Source organism: Gnatocerus cornutus, chromosome 7 (assembly GCF_029298725.1).
Source record: "Gnatocerus cornutus isolate USDA-ARS CGAHR chromosome 7, icGnaCorn1.1, whole genome shotgun sequence".
Lineage (NCBI taxonomy): Eukaryota > Metazoa > Arthropoda > Insecta > Coleoptera > Tenebrionidae > Gnatocerus > Gnatocerus cornutus.
In genome coordinates, this window is record NC_142239.1 from 16,932,786 (window position 1) to 16,958,333 (window position 25,548).

Sequence of the window (25,548 nt, forward strand, 5' to 3'; positions counted from 1 at the left end):
ATTATGTAAAATAATTTTTAATTACGAACGGAGCCGTCAAAACTGTGTATAACACCTCCGCAGAGCTGGTGCGGGGAAAAGAGTTCCGATACCCCCTGCTGATGGACTTATAGCAGCCCTAATGAAGCAGCAGACCTGTAACGTCGTTAAATGAACAAAAAATGCGTCAGTCATTACTTGTGTCGAGCACAAAACGCCGCACTATAGACCTGTCACGGGATCTTTTCTTCCTGAATTCGCCTCCTTCAACCTCGACATTTTTTATTGGAGGTCTAGAATTTTTATTATTATGACGGGCCAATTAATGCCGGATTGTTTTCGTTTAATTCCCACAGACACAGACAAAAGAACGCCTCCAAATTTACCACTCCTGCAAAAAATTTGCCACACTTTCAAATTATAATTCTAATTTTACACTAAATTAACAGTGTCGTCTTCATGATGCAAGAGACCTTAAAAGGAAATAGCTTGTTTTTTGTGTACCTACTTTACGAAATGATACTCCTCATTTATTTTGAATACCGCATTTCAAGGTCAAAATTTGTGAAAATTGTGGAGCTCTACGGCCAATTTGAGAAGATTTATCCCTTGAATTGAACATAAACGAGTACTGGAACACCCAAAGACATGTTCGTGATTGTTTTCAATACATAAATCTTCTTAAATTTGTCGTAGAGCACCACAACTGTCACAAATTATGACCTTGAAATGCGGTATTCAAAATAAATGAGGAGTAGATCTTTGTGGTTTCGCTGTAAAAAATAATATAAAGAACATAAAGTGCCGCAGATAATTTTATTAATGCTGACGAAAACAGGTAAAAACTAAGTATCGTAATTTGTCATCTATCATTTAACAATTTATTTTATAGCCGTTATTCTTCTCCAAACAAGTTGTTGCCGTCGGAAACTTGTTCCTTGCGAGACTAAAAACTCACAATTTTGCATCTAAATAGTTCTCATTCTAATCCATTACGTGATATGAATGTGAAATGTGGTGCATTCATCTCATTGTATGCAAACACATTCTAATGCCATTAAAACCGCAACAATACCCTCCGGAATGACCATAATTTAGCCGAGATTTGTTAATTCAAAGTTATGCACATAATCATTAAAATTTCATTACGCTTCTCATTTTTCACCGGCGTTTATCTCTAAAAAATTTAAAATTCAAAATGGATCTGTAATTTGATCCAAGCACATAAAGTATGACCAACAAATAAGTCCGGTTCTCCAGGCTCGTGCATCTATACAAATAAGTGTTGTTCAAGCCGCTGATAAAATCTTCACTATTCACCGAGAAGTCTTTATCACCTTTGTGCATTCCGCCGCCGAAAAATACGAAGTATCTCATATTTAATCGGTGCGTGGATTTTCTTGGAGCACAACTTCGGGTTTAATAATGTTTTGAGTGGTTTCAGAAAAAACTTACAGGTGTAATGATAAATATGGACAAGTACAGGTGTAATAAATCAGCGTAACTATGACCTTAACATTAATAGCAGCTTTAATGTACTGTTGCAAAGTTAAATTACCTCGCCTCGATGGATTATTGTTGTTATAATTCGATTTACATTGTGACAAGAAAAGAAACAAGTTTCATTGTCTTCGATGTCTCTTCTTTGATTTTCTTATTGGAGCGTTAAAATTACATGCCACAATTTGAAAAGGTCTTAAAATAAAATGTTTCTTTTGTTCTTAAATTTTGAAATTAGTTCTAATTAGTGACGTTTCAATATTTCATTGATCTAGCGGTAAAACAACCAGAATTACAAGAACTTTTGGTCTAATTTTAAATATATTTTTTTTTAATTTGCGCCATTTGCCCCATATTTTTGAAATTTGGTGGAGTTAACAAATAAAAAAAGTAATCTGATTAAATTTTATTAATCTGACATTAAAATGTAAGACATTCTTAGGATTCAATAGTTTTCATCTCTGTATTTGACCTACAAATTTAGTAATTTGTAACTGCACAAAAAATTTTGATTTCAGAATCAGACTAAAAATCTTCTAAATTTTCTATTTAGTTCGGTAAATTACACAGTTTTTGAGATTTTAAAACTAAATTTTCAGGATTTGCTGCTTTCGTCCTTCCTATTAGACACAACAAATTACAAAGTTTTTACTGCACAAAAAAATTTTAATTTCAGGATCAGACTGAAAATTCTAAAAACTTTTTATTTAGTCCTATAAATTGCACAGTTTTTGGGTTTAAAAGACAAGATTTTTAGGATTTAATAGTTTTGATCTGCCTATTTGACACACCAAAATACAAGATTGTATCTACACTAGAAAAAAAAAAAATTATTTCAAAATTGGAAATGAAATTGAATGAAATCTTTCTATTTAGTCCTGCAAATAACACAATTTTTGGGTTTAAAGAACAAAATTTTCAAGGTTTACTAGTTTTAATCTATCTATTTGACACACCAAATTACAAATTTGTAACTGAACAATTAACAAATTTTTTACAGATTACAGATTCAAACTGAAAATTATAAACTTTTTATTTAGTTCTATAAATTACACAGTTTTGTATTTAAGATTTTTAGAATGCACTCGTTTTAATCTGTCTATTTGACGTACTAAATTACAAAAATGCAACTAAAAGATAGAAAAAAAATTGAAAATTTTGACTCCAAAATTAGGTAAAAAATCCTAAAATCTTTCTCTTTAGTTTTCTAAATTACACAATTTTTGGGTTTAAAAGATGAAATTTTTAGCATTTACAGGTTTGATCTGTCTATTTGACACACCAAAGTACAAAGTTGTAAATGCAAAAAAAACATTTTAAAAAGTTGTAATCCAAGATCAGACAAGAAATTCTAAAAACTTTCTATTTAGTCCTGTAAATTACACAGCAGTTCTCAATTTTAAAAAACAAGATTTTCAGAATTTACTAGTTTCGATCTTTCTACTTAACACAAAAAATTACAAGATTGTAACTGAACAGGAAAAAAAAATTATAAAAAAGTGGCCTAAACTTTGCAAGTTGGCACCTTGGACTTTCTGAAACTTGTCCCTTTTGCTCAATAATTTGGAAATTTTGTGGAGTTACTAACCAAGCAAAAAGAAATAATGTGATGAAATTTTATTGTCCTCGCATAAAAAATAGCAGAATTACAGATAATAATGTACCTAAGTGTTTAAAAAAAAAAGAAAGGAAATTGCTTCATCTCAGTGACGAAAACCGATAAAATTCCCCATAAAACGCGAAAGAAAATAAGAATGTAAAGAGTGTTGAAGTTGCAAAGACGTCATACTGGGCGAACAAGGAAGAAAATGAAGAATGAAAGGAATGTTAGAACAATAAATATTTAATGTCTGTCAAATTTTTCGTTTATTATTGTAGTTGTCTCTTTCATTTGACGATTAAAGTCGTAGTTTATTCCCGTGCGTGTTTAGTCTGGCTGTCCCATTGCAATAAATTGTGTTTTCCAAGTTTCAGTAGACATTACAACTCACCTGGCGCTAGTTAAAATGTAAAATAGGTCGATAATTCAGTACCTCATAAAGTCCATGAAAAGGCTTCTCCTTCCAGTTGCTTCTTAAAAAATACGACTATTTATGAAAATAAGTTTCTATTTGTAATTATACTAGAGCCATTTACGTATCATAAATAACCGGTAATGGTCATCCTGGTAGCTTTAATAAAGGGAATCCGTTTGAAATAGTAAAATATACATATTAATATAGAGATTTTATACAGCAGACGATTTACGTCGGTAGTCGCGTAAACGGTTTTATGGAAATTTCAAGAACAAGAAAATATAAACGAAATCAATGAAGCTATCCGACGGATTCTTTCCTTCAAAGCACTGTTTGATCCTGAACAATATTGAACACAAACGACAAACCGAAGACGAACAAATAAAAACATCTCGACGAAAAGATTTCCTCCGTTTTTTTCGTCTCGATGTTGCCGATTCCCTTTAGATGTTGGACGAAGATGGAAAGGAAGGATGTGACGTGGGGAATGTTTCAGGAAACAAATGATAGTGTCCGATGAAATGATGGCGGTCCATTGAGTACACGGGGGTCAAAGGTGAGCGAGCATGTTGCGCCGAGTGCCCCGCGCCCCGCGTCGGCAAGGCTGATTTGTCATGCCCCTCCTGAAGCCGGCCCACGCATCTGCATTGCTTTCAATGAATGTCTCGGTCGAGAGGGACACAAAACACAGGTCAATCGACTTGCCCGGCGACAAGGAACTGCCTTCTTCAAAAGACACGGAATTAACGGAAATATTACACTTGGATCATCGGGAAAGAAGAAGATTTACGGATTTTAGGGGTGGTTGGCTTTGGTGGAAGCGCTTCGGGGGGTCCTGGAAGCGACTCGCCAACTCCGGGAAGAAAATATACGGTGAACCCGAATAAAGTGCAAAAATTTTAACTCTAATATCAAACAACCCAGTTTGACATAATGACCAAACTTGGGGTTCCGAAACGTAATCGTTTCCGATGAAAAAACTAGGAGTAGATATTACCTAATAATTAAAATTTATTAATGTCAGTCTAGTCGATCGAAAAATTGGGAATAAAAACGCTAATAAACAAGTAGCAAAAAATGTCTTTATTCCAGCTCTCCTCAGTTTAACAAAAGTCGTGGTAGAGAAATGTTGTTTTACAGTGCCAAATTGTGTATTTGTGTTTTTGGATTATTTTGAGTTCAATTTGTTTTATTCTTTGCTAGTGGTTTCTTGAAAAGTGTTGCGATGAACCTAAAGTTATAAAAAATGTTCTGTTTACTTGTGAAACTAAAACACCTAATGTCATTTAGTCATTCTTCGTAATAACTTCAGGTAAGTAACTTTTACAAAATTTTGTTTCTAAAATTCAGTTTAATCTACAAAGCAAGTCGGAATATGTGTCAACTTATGAACCAATTGAGATAAAGACTTTTCTTTTTGAGAACCCCATTTCTTCAAAGAAATTTATCGGATCAAATCTTGGTGTTGACAAAAATTATCAAAAATACGCTCTAATGATGGTAGAATTGCTATCGAAACGCGCGTCAGCATTTGTTGACGAAATTTGGTGTTTGGAAAAATTGTATTTTTGAGAAGAACCCTATTTATTTCAATAAATTAGGAGGAGTAATTTTTTGCAATAACCAATTTTTTATTTTGAAATGTGTCCTGTCTAAAATCAGTAATCAATTAAAAGTTAAACAAGTATAAGATAAGAACGAGCGTACTGTTTTTTGTTCGAGCGGTTTTTGCTGTCCTTGGGAAACAGTGGTTAAATTCAGTGCTATAAGTGTTTATTTTTGTACAATCTTTATCTGCAGCGATGTATGATATTGGGGTTAAAATCTTTGCACGAGTTCAGATTCTATAGACTACCTAAGAAGAATATAAAGAGAATCAAGAACAGACATAAAAATTACTGTTGCTATTTTGATCCGGATCGCGATACTGGAAAAATATTTTCTCGCTGTCCACTAACAATTTCGTAATTTGGTAAGGCATAAACTAGGAAATACTAAAAATCTCGTCTTTTAAACTTAAAAACTCTTTAATTTCCAAGACTAACGTTTTTGGGATTCCCGTCTTCCTGGAATCAAATTTTTTAAATCTTTTTCTGTGCAGTTATACTTATGTATATTTGTATTTTATTTTTTTGTCTGGTCAGTTACAATTTTGTAATTTGGCGTATCAAATACACAGATCAAAACTAGTAAATCCTAAAAATCTTGTCTTTTAAACTCCAAAACTGTGCAATTTACAGCACTAAATTGAAAGTTTTTAAAAATTTTCGTCTGATCCTAGAATCAAAATTCGTAAAATTTTTCCTTGCACAGTTACAATTTAGTAATTTGGAGTATCAAGTAGATAGATCAGAACTAGCAAATCCTAAAAATTTCGTTTTAAAAGCCTAGAAACTGGGCAATTTACAGAACTAAATAAAAAGTTTTTAGACTTTTCAGCCTGATCCTGGAATAAAAAAAAATCTTATTTTTTTTCCTGTGCTACTTTAGTGTGCCTAACAGACAAGTCAAAAGTTGCGAATCTTAAAAATTGTGTTTTAAAATCTCAAAAACTATGTAATTTATAGAAGTAAAAAATTTTTTTAAGATTTTTAGCCTGTTCCTGAAATCAAAATTTTTATATATTTTTTTGTGCAGTTATAAATAAGTAATTTAGTGTCAAGTAGAGATCAAAAGTAGTAAATTCTAAAATTATCGTTTTTTAAACCCGAAAATTTTGTAATTTACAGGACTCAAGAAAAAGTTTTTAAAATTTTTTCCCTAATGTTGGAATGAAAAATCTTAAATTTATTCCCTCTACATTTACAATTTTGTAATTTGGCGTGTTTAATAGAAAGACTAAAACTAATAAATGCTAAAATTTTCGTATTTAAAATCCAAAAACTGTAATTTACAAGCCTAAATAGGAAGTTTTTAGAATTTTCAGTCTGATCCTGAATACAAAATTCTTAATTTTTCCCCATGCATTTACATTCTTTTATTTTATTTATTTATTTTGGTGTGTGAAATAAGCAAATTAAAATCCAAAAATTTTGTCTTTTAAACTCAAAAACTGTGGAATTTACAAAACTAAATGAAAACTTTTTAGAATTTTTAGTCTGATCCTCGAATTAAATTTTTTTAATTATTTTGCTGTACAGTTACAATTTTGTAATTTGGCGTATCTGATAGAGAGAAGGTAGAAAATCCTAAATAATTTCGTTTTAAAAACTCATAAACTATGTAATTGGCAGAACTAAACCAGTTTTTAGTCTAATCCTGGAATCAAAATTCTTATTTTTTTCCCCATGCAGTTAGTACATTCTTATATTTTGGTGTGTAAAAGAAGCAAATCAAAACTAGCAAATCCTAAAAATTTTGTCTTTTAAACTCAAAAACTGTGCAATTTACAGAACTAAATAGAAACTTTTAAAGTTTTTAATCTGATCTCCAAATCAAAATTTTTAAAAATGTTTGCTGTGCAGTTACATTTTTCTAATTTGGAGTGTCTAATATAATAGAAAGGTCAGAACTAGCAAGCCCTGAAAACTTTGTTTCAAAAGCCTGAAAACTGCGCAATTTACAGAACTAAATAGAAACTTTCAGAGTTTTCAAATTAGTCTGATCCTGAAATAAGAATTTAATAATTTGTTCTCTCTCCAATTACAAATTAGTACTTTTGTAAGTCAAATAAAAAATCAAAACTATGACATCCTAAAAATCTTGTTTTTTAAATCCAAAAAATGTGCCGTTTACAGAACTAAATAGAAAGCATTTACGATTTTCACCCTGATCCTGAAATCTACATTTTTAAATTTTCTTCCTGTGCAGTTATAATTTTGTACTTAGTAAATTCTGAAAATCACAACTTCATGAACCTAAACCTGGCAGATTTACAAGAGTAATTATAGTTTTGTTGAAAAATTACTACACCCTCTCTGATCCTGTTTAAATTTTAAATTTAGGTTGTCTAATAGAAATCGAAACTAATTTATTTACATTTTCACGACTTACGTCTTTTAAAATTCTGCACTAATAATGTTAATACTTTATATCATACGCCAAAAAAGTCATTACAAGATGTAAAAGAATAAAAGAAAAGAATACATACAAATCCTGACGCCCTTTTTCGGTTAACGAAAAATCCTACCGGATTCGATCACGTCGCAAAAAAGTCCCAAGGTTTAATGTCAATATCGACAGTAATGATGGAATTACATGCACCACAAGCAATTAAGATATCTCAGCTCTTTTTCACCATTGGATCATCTCACCGTCAATTAATTCGGAACTCAGTAATCTTGGTTTTTCCTCTGATGTAGTTTTAGTAAAAAACGAATACAATAATTTAACGATTTTATAACATGCCATTAAGTATTTTCGCTGGTAAGATGTAAATTAAGGGTTCGCTAGCCAGATGAATCCACTACCTGTGTTGCATAGAATGCTCAAAGGCATCCACATTATAATAAAATTGTAGGTTAGTGTGATATAATTCTAAATTAAAAAAAGTCGGAGTCGAAAACGCCAAAAATGTAACGATCTTGTTTTTTTAATTGATACTAAAGTATTCTGTTTATTATTCATTAAAAGAGCTTCTTATTCAATAACCGTTCAGCAACAATTTAAATTTCATTTGTTTGTATATTATGCAAATAAAATTCAGGATTTTAACATATGACAATGTTATTACAAACCAGTTTTTCCATAATTTACGTCTTTTAAGAACTGTTTCAATTTCAAGCACACAATGCGTTATTCTTCGAAGCTCAACACTTAAAAGCCTCGTTATCACTCAGTCGTCCGTTGAATCGACAATCCAAGCGATAAAAGTGCATCAACAACTCCTCCAAGAATCCGTAATAAATCTCTTTTACACTCAGTTAAGTCGACCATGTATCGATGTCAAAGTTTTATTGTGGCCATCTCTTCAATTTATCAGTTTAACACCTCTATTTACTCGCCTCGTTGTGAGGTCCCAATTTTTAAAACGTATTGCATTTTCCAGGTGCGAAGGTACGTAATCCTCCAGGTCATGGGGGCGATGTGGGTGGTAAGATTTTCGTCCATTACAGCTACTGTCTTCGGCGTAACCACGCCCACTTAACAAAAGTAGGTCCTTGGAGATTAATGATTTCTCCGAATTTGAGAAAAGATTTGATATTGCGAAATCCCCCAAGTGATTGATAATTACAGATGGTCGTACATGAAAAAGAGCTTAACAGTTTCGTAACATGACTAATTAGCTGTGATTGTGAGAATTTCGATGGAGCAGCTGCCTCTGGCTTGGGGTGCCCCCTTCAGAAGTCGTCCTTAATATAATCCTCATTAAAGTACACCATATAATTTACCGGCGCTGGTAATAAAAGCCCGTCAAAAAAATCGTTTTCGCAATGCTAAACACCCAAGCTCGGTTGGTATTAATCCGGGAGATTTACCAACCGGATTTGAGGGGATTAAACGAGTCTAAAAATACTTCGTGGAGAGCAGAGCACATCTGTCTTCGCGTGCTCGAAAACCACAATAAAAGAGCAGAGCATAGAGTGTTTCTATTGGTGCTGATCCTTCAACAATAGAATTAATAAAGCGCGGAATAAATTTCATCCTTTTTGTCCAACAAGGATGGATGGAGATTTTACCGCCTATTATAGGCGGCGCGAGGATTGTGCGATGCCTCCAATCGTTGTTAACATTTGATTAAACAAATTGTCGTTGAAAAATGTTTGGTAACTTGAAACCTAGATAACCATCTTCCCCATTGATTGTTTTGATCCTTTTCCGGAAACGTGGCGTCGCTTAATTGGATCATTTTATCAGATTTATCAATTCGGCAGGTGTTTTTTCCATGTCCTCATAAATTGACGTGGTGGTTCTCTATCAAAAAATTGAACAATAGTAACCCACGCAAAAGTTCAAGGCGAAATTAATAACATTTAAATAATTGTGCTGTTAATGCGTCGGCCTGCAAAGAACCGGTGATAGATGGTACGGTAATGGAAGGTCAACGACTTTGGCATTTGGTTTTGTGTGTGCTGATAAAAATGCGCAAAAATCCCTTCTGGTTTATGGAGTTGAGCGTAAGCACCTAATAAAGTCCGCAAAAAAACCTACGACAAAAAGGCAGTATTTTTATCGAGTCGAGCAGCTTTTAAAAGTCCATTAAGACTCGAGTATATAAAGGATACAAATGACAATGGTCGGAGCGACGACAACATTAGAGAACGCTGTTTCGGTTAAGAAATCCACGGGGGGGCCTGTCAGTGCGCGATGGGGGGGAGCCTAGCTGTTGCCTCCCCTCGACCTCTTCGGGAGGGTGAATTAGAGGGGTTTAATAGCCAATCTCCGAAATTATCATTTTTCTTCGGGATCTTTAAATTTCAATGCAAATGCTAATTTTTTCGTCGGATTCAACATAACAACCTTAATAAGACGGAGACGAAGGACAGTTTTGAAGTCTTTTTACTTGCTTTTCTTCTGGAATGATTGTCAACTAAATTAAAAAATATATATATTTTAGGATTCTTCTTGTGTTCTTTTTTCGTTCGCTATTTTCTTTGGGTTTCACAGATTTTCTCTAGATTTGTTTTCTGTCTTCTCTTTTTGTTTTAATTTCTTCTTAGAGTCTATTTAGAATTTTGCTATATTTATTATATTTAGATTTTCTAAATAATCGTTAAACCAAGGAAAAACAGAACACTATTAAATCCTGAAAATCGCAACTTTATGAACTGAAACTTACAGCGCTAAAGAATTAAAAAAAAATATGTAGCCTTTTCCTCCTAGATTCTAATTTTTTTTAATTTGTCCGGTTACAATTTTGTAATTTGGTGTGTTTAATACAGAGGTGACAAATGGAACATTTTGAAAATCTCAACTTTTTAAACCAAAATCTGTACAATTTACAGACCTAAATATACAGTTTTTAAGATTCTCACTCTGATCCTAAAATCAAAATTTTTATATTTTTTTTTTGTTTAGTTACAATTTTGTAATTTGGTGTATTAAATATAAACATCAAAACTAGTACATCCTAAAAATCTCGTTTTTAAATTCGAAAACTGTGCAAATTACCAAAACAAAATAGCAACTTTTTATAATTTTTACCCTGATTCCGGAATTTAAATTTTTAAACTTTTTCCTAGGCAGTTACATTTGTAATTTGAGATATCAAATAAAAACATCAAAACTAGTAAATCCTGAAAATCTCGTTTATTAAACCCGAAAACTGAGTAATTTACAGGTTTAAATAGAAACTTTTTACTATTTTTACCTTGATCCTTAAATTAAAATTTGTATATTTTTTTTCTGTGCAGTTACAATTTTGTCATTTGAGATATTAAATAAAAACATCAAAATTAGTAAATTCTGAAAATCTCGTTCAATAAACCCGAAAACTGTGTAATGAACAGGTCAAAATAAAAACTTTTTAAAATTTTCACCCTGATCATGAAACAAAAATTTTTATATTTTTTCTTTGAGCAGTTCCAATTTTGTAATTTGGTGTGTCAAATAAAAGCATTAAAACTAGTAAATCCTGAAAATCTTGTTTGTTAAACCCAAAAATTGTGTAATTTACAAGTCTAAATAAAAACTTTTTACAATTTTCACCCTAATCCTGAAATCAAAATTTCAATATTTTTTCCCTATGCAGATAAAATCTTGCAATTTGGCGTATTTAATAAAGAGATCAAAACTAGTACTCCTAAAAATTTTGTTTTTTAAACCCAAAAACTGTGTAATTTACAGAACTAAATAGAAAGTTTTTAGAATTTTCAGCCTAATCTTGAAACATATTTTTTTAATTTCCTCTCTGTGCGTAATAATTTAGTGATTTGGTGTGTCAAATAGAAAGATCGCAGCTAGTAGATTCTAAAAATCGCAATTTTTTGACCTGAAGACTGTATAATTTACAGCACTAAATAAAAAAAATTGGGAACAAATAGTTACTTTGTCTCTAATCCTGTTTTTTTTTTAATATTTTTTTCTGTGTCTTTTCAATTTTGTGATTTGGTGTGTTCTATATACAGGGTCCGGCAACACTTGTGTCCACCCCCAAAATCGTCTTTAATTTTAAAGAGAAAATTTTGAAAATTTGCATACGCTTACAGTTGACAAAGCTCTAGAAGCTGACGCAAAAATTTGTTTTTTATCACTCATCGTTTTGGCGTCGCGACGCCTTAAAAATCTAATTTTTAGGTAATTGTGAGGTTTTGTGATATAAACCTATAATTTAATTTTTTTTCAATATAAATGTGTTAAAAATATCTCAGTTGATATTTTAGATTTAATGTGAATTGTATTCAAAGTGTGAGGAAAAAATACTGTTTTATCAAGTTAGTTTCCAATTTCATTACGTCAAAATTGGGAACTACGTTTACACCGGTCTGTCAACATCTTGTATCACAAATGACATCTATCCTTTGGTTCGTTTTAGACGGTAACAAAAGTCTTACTTGGTGAAACTGTCGCTTTGTCGATGTTAATTAACGCTTTCTGGTGTCCATAAAGTGCAACACGCCCGAGTTAATCAAAATTCACCTTCATATGAGTGAATGAAGTGACTTGTGAAATTTTGGTGTAAACGTAGTTTGTCACTGCCCCGTCAAAATGTTGAAAACTAACTTGATAAAACAGCGTTTTTTTCGCAAATTTTAAACACCATTTGCAGTAGATTTAAAATAAAAACTCAAATATTTGTATTACAGTTATGTTGAAAAAAAATTGAATTCGTTAATATTACCACAAAAACTCAAAAATCGCTAAAAAATATACTTTTTAGGCGTCGCGACGTCAAACAAACCGTGATTTTATCTTTAAAATTAAAGACGATTTTAGGGGTGGACACAAGTGTTGCCGGACCCTGTATAGATCTACCTAATTAACAACTAGCAATTTGAAACGTACAAGTTGGTAACTCTGCCATTTATGTCAAAGTGTAGCTTTGACAGTTTTAAACGCAAAGATGTCAATGTTGACATAATCTGAACAGGGCTGCCAACTCATTTAAGTCGCATAGTCTGCATCGTTCATATTGTTTTGTTTTAACAATTTGTATACTTTATAACACCATTGGAGAGATTTTTTTGGAAAAAGCAGTTGGTACTCTTAAAAGTGATCGGCTAAGCTCGCTGTATATCATGCCCTAAGTACTTCTAATAGCCAATGCGTCCATATAAATTATTTGTGCAAAGTACAAACACAGCCAATAAATTGTGGCCAGATCCCGCTTTATACGGTCCTGTTTGGCGTAGGAAATATCATACGCTTTCAGAGGCATATTTTATAGCGACGTGTATTTCACATTGTCGAGATTTATAGAATGGCTTTGCGATATATTATGGAAATTAAGTGACGAGAGCCTTGTAGACTCTCTGGTACGATATCCGGTATCTTATTTATTTCTTGGACAAATTTCGGAAGATATTTATCAAGAATTTTATTACAAGCTAAATTCATTTACAGAATATTTACAACAAATTCAACAACTAGTCACTTTTTGTCCTTGCTCATTATAGAGTCTATACTGAAATTCTGAGTGCTTGTCGACGAACTTCCAAGATTATGGGTCAAACTATGCCTTCTCAAATCACAGTTTCTTCGGAACACTTTCCCACAAGCTGAACAATTGTAAGGCTTTATATCAGTATGGGTGAGTAAATGCGTTTTGAGATTCGATCGTTGGTTGAAGGATCTGCTACACACTGGACACTTGTGAGGAGACTCTTCCATGTGAAGAATTTTATGTACTGCCAAAGTCCGGGATTGACAGAAGCCTTTACCACATTCCGTGCATTTGAAGGGTTTTTCTTTACTGTGGATGTACCTACAACAAGAAATTAACATCAGAGAGGTCGTGATACTTTTACGACTAACCACAAACTACTTGCGTAATCATTGGTGAAAGTTATTGCAGAGCAACAGATAAAAAGAAGAGTTAAACGGGGAAAACCATAGACATTTATAACTTGCCGATATTTGATGACTCTGTAAAAGATGAGCTGTCAACTAGCTCACCTTTTGTTCACCGGAGGCCACAAATTTGATCGAGGGAAAGCTCAACAAGCCAAAGTGACGTTGATTTTGGAGACAATACTACTTTCGATTTTCTTATTAACTTTATGAAATTTTGAAGATTTAGAACAAGAAACAGAAATTAAAAAAAAATTATATTCAGAACGAACCAAAAATTTCCAATATTTTAAATTAAATTTTCCAATTTCGTTAATTTTAAGAATATAAGAATAAAATTTGGGGGAAATACTACTTTCAATTTACTTATTAACTTTAATAAATTTCAAAATTTTAGAACAATTAACAGAATTGCTAGACATTTTTATATTCAGGACGAACCAAAAATTCCCAATAATAGATTAAATTTCCTAATTTTGATAATTTTAAGGATATAAGAATAAAATTTCGAAGCAATACTGCTTTCGATATACTTATTACCTCTGCCAAATTTTAAAATTTTAGAGCAAGAAAGGTTTTAAAAATCTGTATTTTCAAGACTAACTAAAAATTTGCAATAAAAATTAAATTTTCTAATTTCGTTAATTTTAAGAATATCTGAATAAAATTTGGAGGCCATACTGCTTTATTAACTCTTCCAAATTTTAATATTTGTAAAAAAGAAATTTTAGTGTTTATTTTTAAAGCCAATTTATTTTAATTTTTATTGATTTTAATTTCCTAATTTTCTCAATTTTAAAAATATTTTATTGAAACTTAAAGGCAATACTACTTTCGACATCTTTATTTATTATGCCCAAATTTCAATATTTTAGAAAAAGAAACAAACATTTTAGAAATTTTTATTAATAGGACAAACTAAAAATTTTTAATTATATGGATCAAATTCATTAATTTTGTTAATTTTAAGAATATAAGAATGAAATTTGATGGTAATACCACTTTAAGCTTAGTTATTAATTCTGCTAAATTGCAAAATTTTAGAACAAAAAACAGAAATTTTAGACATTTTTATTTACAGCATAAACTAAAATCTTGTGATATTATAAATTAAATTTCCTAATTTTGCTAATTTTAAGAAAATAAGAATGTAATTTGGAGGCAATACTACCTTTGACATGATCATTAACTCTGCCAAATTTCGAAATTTTAGAACAAGAAACAAACATTTTAGAAATTTTTACAGAATGAACTAAAAATTTGCAAAATTATGGATTAAATTTCCTAATTTTGCTAATTTCAGTGATTTAAGAATGAAATTTGGAGTTCTTACTACCTTTGACTTGCTCATTAACTCTGCCAAATTTCGAAATTTTAAAACAAGAAACAAGACAAGCTAAACATTTTCAAAATTTTGGATTAATTTTCCTAATTTTGCTCTTTTCAAGAATTAAAAAATGAAATTTCGAGACCTTACTACTTTTGACTTGCTCATTGACTATCAAATTTCAAAATTTTCGAAAAAGAAACAAAAATTTTAAATTTTTTTTATTTTCGAGACGAGCTAAAAATTTTCAAAATTGTGAATTAAATTTCCTAATTTCGCTAATTTCAAAAATATAAAAATCAAATTTGGAGACAATACTACCTTCGATATGCTCATTAACTCTTCAAAATTTCTAAATTTTAAAACAAAAATCACAAATTTTAGAAATTGTTATTTGCAGCATGGTCTAAACATTTGCAATATTCTAGATTAAATTCCGCAATTTCATTAATTTTAGGAATATAAAGATGAAATTTGGAAGCAATACGACATTCAACAAGTTTATTAACTTTGCCAAATTTTGAAATTTTAAAGCAAAGAGCAGATTTTTTAGAAATTACTAATTAAAAATTTCTAAAATATAAAATCGTAGGTACTGAATTTTTGCATTCACATAAGTTTACATAGATGTAAAATAAAACTTGATTATTAGAGCTCGCAAATTGATCTAAATTTGAAAGTCATCTAAGCAAATGTATCTGCGCAAAAAATTATTTGGATATCCCTCCGAATCCCAATTAATATAGAACACCTGTCAAACCAATTACTTTTATCTTTTCTGTGATAATCCGCGCGGCTTAAATTAGTTTGCAGTTTCTGCCACAATCCTGCTTACACAATAATGTAAATAATTTATCCTTAATACCGTTTTATCGTTGCTGGAATTAGTTTAAATCCGACAATTAAGCCTTATCATTCTGATTTAATATTGACGTGCTGCTTTGTAGTTTCTAACCACTAATTCGTTAATTGCAGTAATTTTCGAGAGCAATAAACCGTCCCTGACTCGTTAATCCGTGAAAAGTCCATATTATGAAATTTCATATCCAACATAATAGTTAGAACCCACGCGATGAGATTAATAATGATCGAAGGAAATATCAAAAGGTCTTTTATAAATCATGAAAAGAACGAAGGACAAAATCTTTTATAGCTAGCCGTCGGATGTTAAGCGAACTTGTTCTGGTTCTTCGACACGTAATAAAATTATTATCTGTTGTTCGCCATGGGAACCTTCGAAAATAATCAGGTGCGAAGATCAAATCGTTCCGAAATTTGTTTGTCTGGGGCTTTACGACTTTGAGGAGGCATGGGGGGGCCGTAACGAGGTGGAAAAGAGAGCCAAGACGGCAAAACATGGAAATTTTCTGGTTTCTATTTTTACCATTGCCCCAAAAAGAAGGTAGATGGAGGATTGTTTTCGCCTCTTTCTACATCGCAACGTAATAATTACCTATGGTCCCTGAGGTGATCCTGTCTTCGGAATGCCTTCCCGCAGATGTCGCAAGAATAGGGTCTTTCATCGGTGTGGGTGCGTTCATGTATCAACAAATTATAGCTTTTGGTAAACTGTCTGCTACAAAACTTGCATATAAACTGTTTCTTGGGCCTCGCTGACCCCTTCTGCCTCCCCGCAACGGTACTAGAAGCCGTAGCCGTGACCGCCGTCGCCGTAGTGGTGGTCCCCAGCCCATTCTGATAAATCGAATTCATGATCAAACTGGGATAACTCGTATCCACCGGCGACGTGGACACCGAAAAGTTATTAAGAGCGTCATCGTTATCCAACAAAGCCAAATCCTCCTCGACTTCTTCAGCGAGATCCACGTCTTCGGTGAGACTCGTGTTGCTAGCCGCCTCCTCGGCGACGGGCTCCTCGGCTATCTTCGCCGTGTTCGCGGCGATTTTCAGAATATCTATCCTCCCTGAATTGTTGTTAACATTCGCGGAGACCGTCGTCAGCTGCTGGAGAGTCAAATAAGACTCCAACGCTTGCAGATTCAACGCCGCCGCCGCCGCCGAGTTGGCGGGTAACAACGCCGCTTGCTGCAAAGAGTTCATCATCGCATTCTGGAGAGACAACGCCACGTTCTGGATCGATCGTTGCAGGAAATTCTCCTGCAGCATCGCCGTGGCGAGGTTAAATTGCATCGTCGTGTTGATTTCGGCCGGTTTAGGTGACATCTCTGCGCCGCCGTCGCACGTTGTGGGTAAAACGTTGGGTTCGGTGGATGTTTGCATTATGGTGGAGATGGGTTCCCGTCACTGGGCTGGCGTCCAGAATGGGCACATATCACAATTTTCTCATTTTACGGGTTCGTCGCTTGTTGTAGCATCGATGTTTCCGAAACACGCGCGCGCACTTTGGCTTAAGCAGTAGACAAACGACTAAGCAGAAAGATCGGAACGGGCCAGTCAGTTGTTCTTACGTGTGCGCCATCTGGTAACGAGCTGACGGAAGAAGACGGATGCGGCGGACGAGACAACGAGGATCTTTTCGTTGGGTCACAAAGGTCTTCGCCAACGGAAAACGAGGAAAAGGTGGAATTTCAGAGGTCTGGGGTCATCATAGGAAAATACCGCACAGCTCAATGCGAATAAAATGACAAAGCCAAAAATCGGAAAATTTTGTCTTGTTAAAACCGATTTTATTGCGATTTGCTACGATTTCGAGCTTGCTTACATGAGATTTAGACTATTTAGACTCAAACTCAATTCTCAGTTCTCAAACTATCCAAATTTCCCTTAAATAAGTACCTATAATTTGGTTTTAAACAAATTGATCTAAATAGTGAGTCTAATTTAATTCAACCCTATTGTAGCTTAGTCAAAATTAGACAAATTAGACTTGTTGAAGCCAAAGTTTTTTTCAAAATAGTTGTCATGAAAGAACGCAGACTGTGAGGAAGAATGAAAAAACAATTAACGTTTGTTTCTTTGAACCTCGAGCATCGTCTCGTGTCACGCTGACTCTTCCTCGAAGCATCTTCTTTTTTTACAGTTTCTGGAAGTCATGAAATTGATTTATTGTCGCGATATGACGGACATTTATCGGTCACTTTATTAGGCTTCGCGGATTTACATTAATTCAGTCATCCTTTGCGATTTTATGGGCCACTCCGTTTATCTTCACGTCGTGGGAGATACTTTATGAAGATAGCCTTCACCTCGCAGAATAAAAACGACAAAGATCCGATGCTTACGACAATTAAAGCAAAGCGTAACTTCCAAGAAAGATGCTGCAAAATTTGATGGTTCGCGTCGCACGTGTCTTTGTAACAAGTATACTTAAATCACGGCACCCCTTGATGAGTGGTGTTGACAATTGAATGTGTTAAGTTGGTTCATGCTGGTCTCGAGTTATGTGCGTGAGCGTACCGGAATGTGAAGAAATAAATATGAGATATTAAAGAAGAAAAGGGCGAGAACCCTCTGGTTTTTCATTTTGGGAACTTGTTTGTGTCATCTGCTTGTTTTTCGCGCTATATCTTCACGGGTTTATTTGGTGCTGACCGTTTTGCATAGTCCCTTGTCCAATTATTCCAAGAGTTATAAGATAGCCTTCGTGCGGTCTCTTAAAGACGACTTTTAAAATGTCAATATTTAATAACACTTCCTGTCACTTAGTGAAACAAAGACTGTTTGGCAAACAGCGGGTTTTTTCGCACACTATCATTATCATAATATTTGAGGTTTAGCGAACCCCTTGAGACCCAGGTGTCAAAATCTCTTATTTGTTTAGATATTTACCCCCGAAGAACCAGACATCCGGTGGTGGTAAAATTCGGACTTTTCATGACTATTGTTTTTCTGTTTGGTACATTAATATTTAGTAATCGTTATTGATGGATGTTGGTAGCGAAGTCGGGGAGGCCTCCTGCAGACCTTATTACCCTGCTAGCAGGTGGTGTGCCCGTGAAACTTACACTGAAGTACATTTTTCATTAGAGGTCGCGTACTAGTGATTTATTTCTTGCCGCACTCTTTGGTATAAAGTATAGCACCCTTCGCAGATGCTCTTTTTAACAGAATTAAGCAACGGCAGCGCCACATGCTGCGAGCCATGGGTGGTGGAGACTTGGAGGAGGAAAACGCTTGCGATTGTCCGAAATGAGAACCAGAAGAAGGTCTCTGGAACAGTTCATTATTTATAGGCGGAGGATTGAAACCGATTGCGCCGACGAAATATGCACACACTTCATTCAACGTTTTAAATCTAATTTCACCAACTAAATAAAATTGGAAATTTCTACAAAGGTCGGATCCGAAAATACTTAATTTTCTAATGCTTTCTAAGGACTTTCTAAGAATTCACTAAATAAAGGAATTCTCAAGAGTCCTAATATATCCTGAAGAACCTGACGAATCCAATGAATGCTAAAATATTCTTAAAAATTATGGGGAATTTCGAACAATTCTGAACAATTTTATGGAGTCTTATCGAGTCTGAATCCTAATAAGGCTTAGAATATTCCAAAGAATTTTTGATTATTCTGTCGAATCCTACAAATTTCCTGAAAAGTTTTCATCTTGCTCCGAAATTTAATTTTGCAACACTGAAAAAACATTTAAATTTGACACTAGAGATGACATTCTGTTCTATTTGAATGACATTTTGTATGACAAGAACTTAAATTGTTCTACTGACATTCAGTGTTACCAACATCTCATTGAAAAATTAGAACAAGTCGAAAAATCTTAACAAACCTCAAAATCTTCAATTTTTTAATGCTTTCTATGAACTTTCTAAGAAATTCTACTTTTATAATTTCCATAAAATTGTCAATTTCAGTGTCCTTAGAAACTTCAAGAATTTTCAAGAATTGGCCAAAACTCAAGAGTCCTAAAGAATCCCGAAGAACCTGAGGAATCCAATACATCCTGAAGGATTATGAATAATTCTTAACAATCCTAAACCATTTTAAGGAATTTAATTTAATTTATTTAAACCCAAGGAATTTTTAGTTACCTTTTCGAATTCTATAAATTTCGTAAAAATGCTAAATTTCTCAAAAGTTTTCATCTTTCGTAATCTAATTTGGTAGCACTGAAAAAACATTTAAATTTGACACTAGAGATGACATTTCGCTGTATTTCAATGACATTTCGTATGACATGAACTCAAATGGTGCTGCTGACATTCAGTGTGGCCAACATGCCATTGCAAAAATACAGTTTACAAAATCCCTCAAAATAAAACAAGTCTAAAATTCTCAACGGATCCCGAAATCTTCAATTTTCTAATGCTTTCTAAAAACTTTCTAAGAAATTCTACTATTAAATTCTTATAGAATTGTCGAATGTTTCGGTATACTTAGCAACTTTAAGAATCTTCAAGAATGCTTCAAAATTCAAGAGTCCTAGAGAATTATGAATAATTCTTAACAATCCTCAACCATCTTAAAAAGTGCTAATAACCTTTAGAATATCCCAAAGACTCCCAAAGAATTTTTAGTTACCTTTTCGAATCCTATAAATTTCGTAAAAATGCTGAATTTCTCAAAAGTTTTTATTTTTTTTCGTAACTTAATTTGGTAGCACTTGTCACATTTAAATTTGACACTAGAGATGACATTTTGTTCTATTTCAATGACATTTCGTATGACATAAATTTAAATGGTCCTGCTGACATCTCAATGCAAAAAACTGTTTACAAACTGCTTTCCAAGAACTTTTTAAGAAATTCTACTATTAAATTTCCATAGAATTGTCGAATATTTCAGTGTCCTTAGAAACTTTAAGAATTCTCAAGAATGGTCTAAAATTCAAGAGTCAAAGAATCCCGAAGAACCTGAAGATTATAAACAATTTGACACTGGAGATGACAATTTCGCTCTTTGACGTTGAGTGTTGCCAACATCTCATTGAAAATTGCGTTTGGGGTTTAGTGAGAGGGGTGGTTGGGGGTGAATAATTTGGAAGTCGGTGTTGGACGTAAAAAGCAATTTATTCATTCGTCCGTCGTAAATATGAGAAACGACAGTGGAATTCGTTTTAAATGTTGTCTGGTTGATGGCGGGGTGTGTCAACGCTTCACGGGGAGCACCCGAGAAGACTCCCCGCAAGGAGCGGCTATTTAAGGTGAAATCGTCATTTCCGTAATGATTAATTAATAAGTTAATTAAAATCAAGGATTTCTCTCCCGTCTCTTGTCCGTAAATTTTAATTATTTATCATATCGTGAATCCCGACTTTTCTGACCATCACAATGACATGATGGTCCGAGTCGTGGTGGCCTCCTCCTGCGCGCTACCATCAAGGAATTCATATTTCCGATCATCGATTTTGACGATAAAGATCTACATTTTTTCCACGTAACGACGTTCATCATTTGTTGTCTGGTTGGGATTTGGTGGTGAATCGGATGTTTTTTTTTCTTTGTGTCGGTAGCCTCGCGTAAATAACGCCATCTATACAAGGCATAAAAGAAAAGCGAAGATTGCGAATAAAAATTACAAGAATGCCTCGACTACAGCATGCCTAAACACGATATCGCCAGTTAACGACCGCCACATTTGTCATATACTCGCTATTTTACACATGCTATTGCTTCTTAACATGCAAACGTATGGACATCTCTATACATGATTTGATTTTATAACGCGAAATATTTACACACGGACACGTCGTACACACATCATGACACCTTTCCTGCAGTTCGCGAGCTGCTTCGCAGGAACCGTATCGCTCAATAAAATTTTATGGACGATTTTTATCGTGAGGATTCAGACGCTTTATGGGTTAATTACAACAAATGGCGAACGTGACTTTACATACTACTTTTCTGGCACTTTAAACTAGCGCCAAATTTCACCATTACCATCCGACGCGAATCTCCCAATCCCATTATTTCAAAACCTCATTTACCCATTCGCTCCGGAACGAACTATTGATATGAAATAAAATAGTTCTCGTCCGTGTCTCGACCATCTTCACACATTTTAGTGCATCCTTGTCTTCCTAGATCTACTTCTTGGTAATTGCGTGTTGCGGTGTTAAAACCGTTGCTGAGTATGATCTTGTTCATAGGAGATAATGAGATCTCTGCGGTGGCGCGCACTCTTGTAATTGAGCAATTCATTACGAAACATTGAGAGAGTGATGGGGTTAGGCTTGGGGCTACCGGCCGCAGCCCCACTGGGTCTCGTTTGTACCAATCGACCCCATTGCAGGGGGCCAACGTCGCTGCCTGCCTCGATCTGCAATTAATCTGATGGGTTTCGGTGAGTGAGCGAGGAAATTGGATGATTTGCGTGAAAATGATGTGGCCGGGAGCTCGGAGGAACAATCGAAAAAATTTGAAACCGAAAGAAACCACAACAATGGACATTCTTTTAAGTTGGAAAATTGTGCCAAATCTCAAGAATGCATGCCAAAATTTCTAAAACAACTTCAAATGTGTGCCATGAATTTAAGACCTGGAGATTTACACCACAAAAATTAGTAAAATTGGCACAAGTTTCAAGTTTAACATAATTTTTAAGTTCTCTAAACATCAAAACTTTAGATCAAAAATTATAGCTATTCATTTCAAAATGAATGAATTTTGGTAGCAGTAAAAAGTTCCTCTACATCATTCTAGTGTCGTAACTTTGGCTTCAAAAAGTGCATAATTATGAAATTTGACACATGTCTAGACCATAACATGATTATTACTTCCACCAAAATTCAAATTTATTGGTTGAAAATTACAGATTGTGGAGTACTTGATATTTTATAGAACCGAAAAATTCCTACTTCGTCAGTTCTGAGTGCTATAAGTCGGACATCTAGGGATCTGCAATTAAATAATTTAGCACTCCAGCTAAATTTGGAATAATTATTAAGTACGCCAAAATTCATTGTTATAATTTTTAAAATAAAGATTTTACACTGTTAATAAAAATAAAAAAAATATATTTAAATTATTCAGAAGAGCATAAATTTAAGACCTGGAGGCTGATTGTCATAAAATTTGGCACACGTACCCAGTTTACGAAGTCATGTGTAATAAATGTCCTAAATCTTAAAACTATTAAACCAAAATCGCAGTTATAATTTTATATACAAAATATTGAATTTTGGTGGCAATAAAAAAATTCTTCTACTTCATTCTAGTGCCGCAACTTTGGCATCCGACGGTACACAATCATAAAATTTGGTATATGTACTTGTTAACCTTAACATGGTTATTAACTCCAGCAAAATTCAAATTAATCACTCTAGAATTCCAGATTTTGCCTCGCTTAAATTTTGTAGGACTGAAAAATCTGCCCTCCATCAGTTCTAAGTACCCATAAATCGGACATCTATGGGTCTGTAATAAAATAATCTGGCACTTCGACTGATTTTAACATGACTCAATTTAAATTCAATTCAAATTTATAAGTTATAAAATACAGATTTTCACTGCTAGATTTTAAATGTAAATAAAAAAATATTTAGATTATGATTATTACCTTCACCAAAATTCAAATTTTTCGTTAAAAAAAATACAGATTTGGCATTGATATTTTATAAAACCAAAAACTTGGCACTCAGTTCTGGATGCCATAAATTGGGCATCTATAAGTCTGCAATAAAATAATCTTGCACTCCGACTAACTTTAACATAATTATTAAGTACGCCAAAATTCAAAATTATAAATATTAATATACTGATTTTACAATGTTTGATGTTAAATTAAAATAAAAAAAAATATTTAGAATACTTAGAATGACTTAAATTTAAGATCTGAAGGCTGATTGTCATAAAATTTAGCACACGTACCAAGTTTAACATGTTTGTAAAGTGTCTTAAATCTCAAAAACATAGAACTAAAATTACAGCTTTTAATTTTACAATGATCGAATTTTGATTACAGTAAACAGTTTCTCCACATCATTTTAGTGCCGTAACTTTGACATCTGACAGTACACAATTATAAAATTGGGACACTTCTCAACCCTAACATGATTATTAACTCTAACAAAATTCAAATTTATTGGACAAAAATTACAAATTTGGCATTTCTTTTTTGTAGAACTGAAAAATCGCCACTAGATCAGTTCTGAGTGCTATAAATAGGTCTGCCATAAAATAATTTGGCACTCCAACCAAAATAGGCATGATTATTAACTACCTAAAAATTACAGTTCATAAATCCGAGTATAAAGGTTTTAAATAAAAATGAAAAAACTTTTTTAATTAGGTACTAATTTTTGCACCCTTCGTGGTTTATATTGCGCTGTCGCCTCAAAAAGAGATTAAAAGTAACTGTATTTTTTGATTTTGTGCTCGCTTCACCGGCGAAATAAAACCTCAAACACTAGTCGAGGCGCCTGAACGTAGAAACCAATAAAATTTTCAAAAATGTATCATTAAGCGGAGTAAATTATGTTCCGAATGTAATTCAAATGTTAATTCGGCAATAAAAAGTCCCGATTTTGAGGGGAGCCCACGGGCGCAAGAGAGAGACGGAAAGGGACTAAACCGTTTAAATAAATTTTCACTTCTGTGTAGGTAGTTTTTGCTTTGTTTTTAATTAAGCAACTTGTCGAATATTTCAGAAATCGTTTAATATTCATAGCGTTTTATTTGTATTAAAAGGAAAATAATCGAAATAGCTGGCACGAAAAGGGAATGTGTTATAGGATGGTATAGTGGCAACACAATGGGTTATTGTGTCGCTCTAAAGCGGCATTTAACTTTGAAAGAAGAGGACAATGCCGTTCAACACCATTAGCCTAGTCACGGTCAAGTAGGCTCTGACAGCCGCTCCTTCGGAAAAATGACACATCGATATCATTAAAGCCAACTTAACGGGTCCAAAAATAATAAAAATCGTGGGCCCCGAATCGCGACAGGTGTTGAAATAAATTCGAAAAAGTCGAGTGTTTAGCTTGCCGATTTACAAAATTCAAACAAAAATCTTGTGGGAACCTGTTGGAGATGAAATGCGGCCAAAGAAAAGACACAAAAGGACTACTTTGTTAAAATGACACGTTTAATGAAATGTGTATTATTTATGGTCCGGGGCTTTCTTCGTCTCTTATGATCGTTATTATTTTTTTATGTTAATCCGCTTTGTATAACTTTATATATGTTATTATACGGACGCTTTTGTAGCTGAATATTTAATGGCAGGCGGATTTAAACAAACACCATAAATTTTTGACTACCTACTTTGATTATTGCACAAATCATGCGGTTTACTCGACGAATAGATAAATACGGCGGCGTTTTCCAAAAGATGTCAAGTTTACGTAACACCGGGGGGCCTCTGCTTCGACACAGGTTCAAAGTTATAAATGAATTTTGGGAACGAACAAAGAAGCTTTTAACCGAATCATCCGCACTTAAAAACGGATTTATGGAACCCACAAAAGATGGGAAACTAAATTGCTTTTTTAGGGCTTTGCTCCAATATCAGCATTTTAATTCAAATTGAGACATTTTTGAAATCTTGAAGATTCAGAGTCGGATTATACAGTAATGTACGTATTTTAATTTATTTTTTAGGTCCCCGTCCTTTTTTAATGTTTTTGGAGATAAAACTATAAATAGGTCGAACAACAGCGTTTGGGTTTCCCCTCAAAAAAAAACTAGACATTTTTTTTTGTTTAGCGGTTGGTATTGCACTGTCGTCAATTGACACAGGAGTGTGCCGAAGTATTTTAAACGAGGTTAGAATGTTTTATTTCCAAAATAGTTACTACGAGAGCAACCTTAAAGAGTAAAAGTCAATAGGTCAGATTTTTTTTTGATTCTTAAAATTTTGTTGACCTAAAAAGTAGTGTGAATCACACGACGGAAAATGCTTTTGGAAGTCTTCGTGTTGTTGCGACTCGACCCGCCTCGTCTTCGCAATTGAACTCAGT

General features: G+C 33.5%; 1 protein-coding gene across 1 annotated transcript; it reads right to left on the minus strand.

Annotated features, from left to right (window-relative positions):
* Positions 1-12,894: 12,894 nt before the first annotated feature.
* LOC148171767 (uncharacterized) lies at positions 12,895-17,165 on the minus strand. The gene is made up of 2 exons (XM_088040394.1): positions 16,163-17,165; positions 12,895-13,296 (listed from the first exon to the last, which is right to left on the minus strand). The coding sequence occupies exons 1-2, from the start codon at positions 16,948-16,950 to the stop codon at positions 12,963-12,965; spliced, it is 1,122 nt and encodes a 373-aa protein (XP_087896520.1). The 5' UTR covers positions 16,951-17,165; the 3' UTR covers positions 12,895-12,962.
* Positions 17,166-25,548: the final 8,383 nt, after the last annotated feature.

Excerpts from the sequence above, each read along its gene's own strand:
- LOC148171767 (XM_088040394.1), bottom strand. The coding sequence starts at position 16,950 with ATGCAAACATCCACCGAACCCAACGTTTTACCCACAACGTGCGACGGC. Across the intron at positions 13,297-16,162 it reads GATCACCTCAGGGACCATAG|GTACATCCACAGTAAAGAAA; the intron begins GTAATTATTACG and ends TTCTTGTTGTAG.